The sequence below is a fragment of the Buceros rhinoceros genome, unplaced genomic scaffold (assembly GCF_000710305.1).
Source record: "Buceros rhinoceros silvestris isolate BGI_N320 unplaced genomic scaffold, ASM71030v1 scaffold34002, whole genome shotgun sequence".
Lineage (NCBI taxonomy): Eukaryota > Metazoa > Chordata > Aves > Bucerotiformes > Bucerotidae > Buceros > Buceros rhinoceros.
In genome coordinates, this window is record NW_010397747.1 from 13,969 (window position 1) to 23,127 (window position 9,159).

General features: G+C 43.3%; 1 protein-coding gene across 1 annotated transcript in view; it reads right to left on the reverse strand.

The window, feature by feature from the left end:
* The window catches only part of RFX7 (regulatory factor X, 7), a gene marked incomplete at its 3' end in the record, with an annotated part of 24,366 nt that overhangs the window by 13,961 nt on the left and 1,246 nt on the right, over positions 1–9,159 (reverse strand). Inside the window, exons 2-3 of the mRNA XM_010146375.1 lie at positions 2,606–2,688; positions 1,689–1,811 (exon numbers count right to left, since the gene is read on the reverse strand). Coding sequence (XP_010144677.1) covers positions 1,689–1,798 — 110 coding nt within the window. The remainder of the gene's footprint in view (positions 1–1,688; positions 1,812–2,605; positions 2,689–9,159) is intronic.

A 9,159-nucleotide genomic window follows, 5' to 3' on the forward strand; every position in this document is an offset into this window, starting at 1 on the left:
CTGGTGTGAAGCGGCACTCTTCTGAAGCCTTGTACTTCTGGTTCCTGTGTGCAGGGTGCACAAGCTTGCTCACTGTCAGCTCATGCAACATCTGTCTTTGCAGGCAGGGGAGAGAAATGGTAACTTGTTATTGTGACAGAAGGGAGCTTTGAGATGTCTTTACACCCTTAGGTAAAGAAAAGTGACTTAAAGACTAACGCTCTCATCTATTTATATGCCTGTTCCCCACCTCCCACTCCAAGACTTCTTTTCCTTTGGTGTGCAAGAATAACTCATGAAAACATTCAAAGAAACTGAATGTTTTAAAAACAGAACAGATGCTTTCACAGGAGAACAGATTCCAAACATTTGATATTTTCCTGAATATTTGCTTACCATTTTTATTTTGTTAGGGAAAAAAAAATACAATACACAAATACTTGATGTAGCTACATACAAAAGCCATCCAAATTTCGCACTGCACAATCTGTAGATGATGATTTTTCCGGGCATCTGCAGCTTGGCACAGCATGGAAGCCAAGCAGATTTGTTGCTGAAGCAGGCCATAAATTATTTAATAAGAAATATATTTAAGAATAACGCTCCCATCTCTCTCCCGCACAGCAGCTGCCACTGTTGCTGTGTCTGCGCGAGCGGCTGCTGCTCGGGGATTGGCCACCCCAGCATGTCTGTGCCATTGGCTATATTTCCAGGCTGCGTCACTGCTCCAGTCAATGGCGAGATTTCAGAAATAGGTGTGTGCATGTTTATCAACCCCAGGCAAGCGAATGCCATCCTCTTTCAGCTCAGTCCAAGTAAAGAACTTGACCAGAGAGTTAATTAAAAGGAGGTATTTGTAGAAGGCGACTCTGCAATAGCAATTACTAAGTGCTGAATCCTGTAGGCACTTAGGAGATGAAGGGATTCAGCTCGCTGCAAATCACTGTAATCGTTCAGATTATGGAAATATTCATACTAGATCATAAATCTGTTATTCGTCTTCAGGCAGCTGAGTTGAGGATGATTATTTTTCTTCCCCTCCATGGGGAATTTCTGTAAATGAATTCAAATCCAACTTCCGTCAGACAGCTCCCTCTCCCTTGCTTCTAACCGTGTTCTTGTTACATGGTAGCTTTGAGAGTTGACAACACAGCCTCACAGTGGCCTTGGTTACTGCTTTCATACATATTCAGATATATCGTACCTCTGCAGAAATCAGGTTAGCTGCAGGAAGGTCCAACATTTATGCATTATTCTGAAAAGAAAGGTGTGACAGGCTAGCTCTTCTGCGCTAAACAGCTGCGTTTCCAGGAGGAACAATTCAACCCCTCAGCCTCGTTAAGACAGTCATATATGTACGTACATACAAGTAGACCAAAATGTACTGTAAGAGAGTAACTGGTGCTTTTTACCTGTGCCACTGTCTACGAAACAAAAACAACATTCATACAGATACTTACTTGTTAGGAAATACTTGTACCTTTCCTTTAGCATATCTAACGCACAATTTAAACGGCACAGTCTTATCTCCAGCGGCAGAAGAAATGAATACGGTTTGTCGCACTGTAGCTAGTATGTTCTGAGGTCATTAGTGTACCAGGCCTTGTATCTGCTATATGCACATCACTGGAGCACCTGTAGAGCAGGTGTCACAGAACCGCCTACGCGTGCTAAAGCCATACGTATGGATCCAGTCTGGGAGCACTCACTTGTATTCATCATAAACCTCCTGCTTTGGAAGGGATGTCTCAGGGTGCTCCTCCAAGGTGTTCCGTATCCACGAGAAGGCGTGCATCTGCTGGGCACGGCTGGATGACATGGAGATCTGATCGCTAGTGAAAGAAGAAGCAGTGCCAATAAAGACTTCGCTCCACAGCTCCTCCTCACTTACAAGACTCAGTAATTGTCTGCCTACACCGGTGGAGAGACACCGGAGACAACAAGGGCCAGAACCTCCCACATTTAACTATTCCTTGAGGTGTGGGCAGCAGTTATCTCCCTCTTCCATCCATAATTTAACAAAGAGACTCCACACTTCAGTTTCTGACTGATACACAGCCACGGGGAGCCGGTGATGGAAAGAGTTCACCTACTTCCCCTCTTAACTTTATCGTTCCTTACTGACCACCTCTAAGCTTTGGCCCACTCAGTTTGCTGGCTGCCCCTGGCAGACACCCAGCTTTCCCAGCAGATGCTCAGAGTGCCTCCCGTAGGCACCTGCCAGCAACACAGACTGTTGTCATCTGCAGGCTGGTTCTCTAGACCTTCTTTTAGTCGCACAAATGTACCAGAAATATCATTAGTTCCTTCTTTCCTCCCCCCAACCCATCATATTTGTGTTGCCATATTATCACTTCCTACATAAAAAGCAAAGGAATGATTACACTCGGGCTGCAAAACACTTTCTCTGATGAGTCTTGCATTTTAGGAGGTTTATATTTACAAGCTACTCATGCCAAAGTTTAAAAAGAAAAATCTTTAGGACAAGAAGAGTCCTTAATGTTTAATAAAGGCTGCTTCTGCAACTGAAGACACCACGTGAATGGTTCCTCAGCAGGTAAGCGCCACCGGAACTAAAGGATGTTTTCGGTCCTAGTGGCTCACGTTTACACACTCACACACATACCTTTTGTCTCCATTGTTGGGACCCGAAGGCAGCTGAAGGTAGAGGTAGAGTTTCTCTAGGTCTGTAAACTTCTCAACTTCTTGCTAGATAACAAAAGTGTTTTGGTTAAAAAAAAAAAAAAAAAAAAAAAAAAAAAAAAAAAAAAAAAAAAAAAAAAAAAAAAAAGGGTGGGGGAGGCAGGAGGAGAAAAAGCAAACAGTGACAGTTGCACTTGACAGCTAAAAACTGTCGACCAACAGTGTATTCCTAAGTAATACCATTTTAAACAAGAAAATATTTACTTATGTGAAAGAATGTGACTGTGAGCACTCTGGGACTAGAAGCATGATTTTCTATTTTATTTGCATATCATCACACGCTAGAAAGCATTTGTCACCATTACAAAATTCTCATGCAACAAAAGCAGAATCTGGGAAAATGTCAGTAACAGATCACTTCTGTAACCAGACATGTAACATGAAAACTTTATCTTCTCAGAGCACACATGAAGCACCTTTGAGAATGCAGCATCCCAAAGCAGCCGTGCTATAACCACACGGGATATCAGACCTGTTCCTGTGATCCACTAGATAGTCACTTAAGTGCTATATATTAACTTCAGTGAAGACACTTAAAAACATATCTGGGGAATTTTTTGTTGTTCCCTTTGGAAATCAGAGTTATTGATCAGGTACTGAAAACCAGCCGTTCAGTTAACATGAATCTCAGTGGTGCCAGACTCCTCCAGAGGACATCAGCCAAGGATCAGACACAAGGGGGAGTTTTATCTGGTGTATGCAAACAGTGACTGCTAGGTACGAACTAGGTTTTGACCATCTGAAACTAGCTGTGTGGACTGAGAAATACAAGGAAAATCAGTTGTGGCAATGTGCTCAGGCCTGCTCAGCAGCAGCGTGAGTAAAGCCATGCAGCCAGGAGCAAACGGGTTCTCCTTCAGGAAGATGCTGCAGAAGAAATGCAAGAGGTGGTGCACCATCAGAACGGAGTCAAAGACTCACGTGATCCCTTTCCAAGTCAGAATACAGCTTCTGAATTACAGTTAATTTCTGTTTCCTGGACTGGTCTTACTGCCAAGGTAATCTTTTCCAAAAGGAAGAGAAAAGAAGAGTGTGGGACCAACAGGGAGTGAGACCCGGCTGTTTACTTCAGCCACGTGCAGAATAGAGAGCAGGGATCCTAAAAACCTAAACTTCACTTCAGACCAGGGCTCCCAACTTGCCCCAGTCACGTCTAGATTCACCTCGCTTCAGCTGGCACAAAATTAACAGCAGTACTGGAGAGAGGCAAGCTCCCACTTCCCCTCCACTGGCTTTGCCCCCAACACACAGGTCCCCTCCCAGATCCCAGGCTCTGGGCACGGACCAGCAGGACTCGCCATGCAGGAGAGTGCTGGAAGAGCACGGGAGCTCGCTAATCCCTGCCTTCCAAACCCATCACAGACCTGCTCCGCAGAACTGGGCCACTAGCAACGCGACAGACCTTCTCAGAGCCAAGAGAAACACCTCCAGCAGCAGCCAGGTAACAGACAGACACTGCATTTGTTCTTCTGCAAACTGCAGCAGACCACAACATTTTGGGTTGTTTAACTCTGACAAACTCCTGAAATTTGCTGACACTGATTTCTGTGTGGCTCTACAGCAGCTTACACAGCAGTGGTGCGCAGACCACCAAATGTCCAGAGAGGTATTTCTTCAGGGGTGCATTTTGTCAAATTCTCTGCTCTTCTTTTCCTGCATAAACCACCACATTTGGACTGTGTGTTTTCCTTAAACAAATCCATTACCAAAAAGATCAACATTCTTCAAAGAAATAATTTACAGAAAATCAATCATTTATTTATGAAAAGATAGAACTTTAAAAACTGAAAGAAATTTTGAAGAAATTTGGTCTTTATTAGACCTCCTCCTCCTCCAGGAATTCAGCTCCTTTTTTTTTTTTTTTCTTCCCCAAGCAGCACACCAATGCAGCGATTCGATTCGGGTGAGATGATCTTGCATGAAAAGTGCTAATCCACTCAGCGAAAGTATTCCAGGCAAAACAAAAACACCCTGACGGCTCTGACACTGAGGTGGAAGACAACCTCTCATTCCCAAATCTAATGAGCCAGAGAGCAACATAAAGGGCAAGGTTTTCTAAGAAACATTAAACCCTTTCATCGAAAAATACTGAAGCGGTCTCAGTGCCCACTGCAGTCGAAGCAACTTCTGCTGTGTCCTGGCAGAAGAAAGAGGCTGTGGGCAAGGGCCCTGCCTGAGCTGTGGAGGCTCTGCTGCACAGGTCCTGTCCACCAAACCCCCTCATCAAAAACAAAACAAAAAACCCAACAAACCAACCATGTATGTGTAGAGAAAAAATGTGACTGGGATTATGTTATCAGAGCCTTTTCCAGAGGATGAAAGCAAGAAAAACTGCCTCTGCAGAGCTGAAGCAGGTGAGGACACATCTCACACCCCCAGGCAGAAGCAGCTAGACAGTGCTGTTATCTGTTTTCCCTCAAACCCCACTCCCCTCCACGCCCGGCCCCAGGCAGCGCTTCCTGCACGACTCCTCCCTGGGGAGGGAGGACCTCCTCGAAACAGGAGAGTTAACCCGCAGCCAGGAGTCACAGGCAGTTCACAGAGGTAATCCTACCTGGGTGGTAATTAGATAAACCTAAGCTTATTAGATGAGACTGAATCTATTTAGAGAAAATTATCTTAAAACTGAAGAAGTGGCAATGAAGGGATGGAGTGTGACAGTTAGTGCAAGTGGATCCAGGAAACATCATGTTTTGTTTAATTGTAAAATTTGTTACACATTATGTTTTGTTTAGGCTGTTTTCTCTAAACACTTCTAACACTCTCAAAGCTTGGTTTGTGATCTCAGTAAGCACAATCTCTTCTTCAGCTTCAGCTGACATCCACCGGTTCTCAGTGCTACAGGTCTGGTGAATTCAGTACTAACTGTTACTGTGACTGTTCAAAGCATCAAAACTCAAATTTTTTAACGTAACCAGGAAAGTGATTGGGAAAGTGGAGGAACATTTCAGCCGGCCTACTGACCAAGAAGAAAAAGATTCGTTCATCTTGAGTTTTTCTTTGTGCTAATGGATGCACTTGGAAATGAATAAAAAGAAACAAGAACACAAAATACACTATGAATTTTCTCCACTCCCCCCAAATAGGTCAACAGAGCAGAAAAGAGTCAGAGCATCAAAAGGGAGACTGCAGTGCTGGCACTACCTTGGACAAATTCCCCTTTGCACAGCCCGTGGAAGTTCACGCATACAGAATGTAAAATGTCTGTGGAATCCTTTACCGCTACATAACAGTAAACATTTTGCTTGAAGATTCCTGACCTTGATTGACTAGATCTATCAAATCAGATGAAGAGTGCCAAATTCTCCAAAGACTATTTATTAACCATGTTTCTGGAAGCTGCCTTAGAAAAATGCGTAAGCGTGCTACACCACTTTCAGGAGTGAGGTGCAGTGCCATCACAAAGCACCACCTCTGTTCCTCCCGGTCTTCACATAACGTGTAATCAGAGCCACATTAAATAAAGAGTCAGGGAAGACAGGGACGAAGCAGTGTTCATACTTATTTTCACAACTTGGCTTCGGGTTAGCCGAAAACACATCAAGTACTCCAAGTACCTGAGTAATCTTATATTCTGAGACAGAAAAACTAAGGACAAAGAATTAGAAACTTCAAGTCACAGCTAAGCAAAGACTTTCACGAACATATGAAGGAGCAGGAATCTGATACTTTTGTTTTGATAGTTACTGAACACAGATAGTTCAAAGACATGCACAAAATATGTAGCAAAAAATTAAACCGGAGATTGATTTCTATTTGTGTTATCTGTGGCCACACAGATCTGCTCCTAATGAACGCACCCCTTTGCTGCCTAAGACAGACAGAGGACAAGCATCTCGTAGGAACAGATGCAACTTTTTCATTCTAACAAGCTTTTTGACTAAGCAAATAAACAGCTGTGAAATAAACCAGGATGGCCAAAATGTTGGGGGGTTTTTTGGTTGGTTGAGTGTTTTTTAATGAAAAAAGCAGATTTTGACATCTGGTTCCACTTAGAGAGACACTAACTGACTCTGAAACTTTCTGCAGCAGAAAGACAATGATCGGTTCAACACAGACTGTGGTTAAGGACTTGATCTGTGTTACAGGAAACATGAGTTTATTTATGTTCCTGCTTGAACCAGAGAACCTAGAGATTTGAACAACAGTCTCCAGAATCACGGAATATCATTGAAGGTTTCCTGACCCGGGTGGATCGGTTCTCTCCACCTGCCTTTCTCTGCTGCTGCTGCTCTACCATCAGGTCACAAACGTTAGCGAAGTTTCATTCTAAAGCTGTCAAAAGGGATTACCATGGGAAAACTCCAGGGAATGTGCCTTCTCTAGATTATTTTTTAAAAGGAATTATTTTATCAGGCTAACTTTAAATAAGATAGGGGAAGAATATAGTAAAGAATAATTAGCAGAGTTAAAAGCTCTGTAACGAACTCAGTGAAAAATAGCATTCAACTTTGAACTATTTCACACTTCCACAATCAAGACAGAATTCCAGGTTATTTCTGTCCTCGAGTTCTGGTGAAGAGGAGCTGAAGGCCAGGGGCACTGCCGCAGCTTTGCTATTTTAGAGAGCATCGACTGATCTTAATATTTATTTCCACATTTTGACTATTTATAGATAACTCTACTATAACCAAAGTAAAAAAAGCTATGCCAATGGCAATGTAACTCGCACCTACTGGCAGACTGGTTCTGAAACTTGTCATACTTCAGCAGAACAAACATCTACTGTTTAACAACCAGACCAAGAATAGCTAAGTAGTCAAGCAATCCTCTCCCCTCTTTGTGAAGGGAGAAACAAGAAGCAAAGGTTAAATAATGTGCTCAAGGTCAAACCGTTTGTTGGAAATATGATCAAGACAGAAAATAGCTAACACTTAAACACAACCTATTATTCTAAAAAGGTGCTAACAAAATACATTTGATACGCTTTATCTGAACAGAAGCAGAAACATATTTCAGGTGCTAAATATTCCAAACAAGCCCTAAAAACTCATGGCAGCTTTGTGCTGACAGCATCCAAGCATAGCCGCCAAAGCTTCACAGAGCTTCTGCCTGTCTCCTGTAGGGCCAAAAAGACAAGTGACAAGCTACCACCTTCTCCGCAGCAGGACCAAGGCACATTGCTTCCGCAGATCTTACACGCTGCTGTTGCCCACACCGTACCTGCTCCAGCAGCTCTGGCTTCCGTGGCCGTCAGTCCAGCACCCTCACCAGCACTGACCTCTTTTCAGAGGACTAAGGAAAGAAACCTTAACCTTCGTGCTGAGTGACTATACGGAGCACACTGGTTTAAAAATCAGGTTCAAGAGTTCACTTAGTATGTGGCAACAAATATAACAAGTCATAAGAGAAGTCATAAGAGAATCTACTGCTAGACATGTTTACTACAGTTAAAAAGATGCTATAATGAATTTTTAATGGCTGTTTACACCACAATTCTTGCTAATTAACTTTTCTGGATTGCACAGCATACAATGATTTTCTTATGATCTTCCAGAAGCTGACAGTATGTCAGCATGGAAGTACAACTAGTAAAAGGCAGGTAACTTTGGTCTCCTGTACAAGTAAGCGCAGACCCAGTCACATGCCTTGAAAAGGTTCCTATCTGAAGCAAACTTGTAAGAACGTGCACTCAAAGGAAACGTTCTGACCTGCCCACAGGCGTGGAGTTGGGCTTTCTGCAAGCTGCTGGTACCCCAAGCAGGCCCAAACCTACACACGTTCCGCTCAAGAGGCAACCCACTCATCTACCGTCTGCAGGGCAAAACCGGACAGGGCTGTACGGAAGCTCCAAACAGTCACCACCTTTTAGTTTAACATACTTCTGGATTCTGTCTTGCAGCTCACAGCTTTCCAAAAGCATGTAAAAAATGCAGAAATCATTTTGCTAGAATTCAGCTTGATTTTTATTTCCTGAAACTATTCTGAACTCGTATTTTTCTTGTTTCAGACCACCTCAACCACCATTAGATCTACCTTTGCTAACCTAGACTGGCCTTTCCACTGTTGACAGGACTCCTCTGAGCTCATCAGCAGGACAGACAAGGAGGCATCTGGAACAGAAAATTAGACCATCAGGACACTGCTGCTCTGTTCCAAGTCAAGCTACGGAGACTGCTTTGCATCCAAGAGCACTACTCAGAAAAAGAGCCTGTCCACCCAGTGGGTGAGACCTACAGAAAGGAGTGGGCTCATGCAAACTGGTAACGCCTACCTCAGTACCCAAGGTCCATAAATCCGCAGAATGTAATGCAAGAGTAGTCCTAGTGCAATTCCATTTTCCTAAAACGGATTTCCAAGACACAGATGACTTGTTAACCTCCCACTTAATTACTCCCCCTCTGATGCTACTTAGGAACACCTACCCCACTTCCCATTTTCACCACAGAAAAACCTGGTGTTAAAAGAGCTTTACAAACGCAAATTTGCAGTTTGCCCTTCTGCCACTGAAGATTCACATACGTTTTAGGGAAAGAT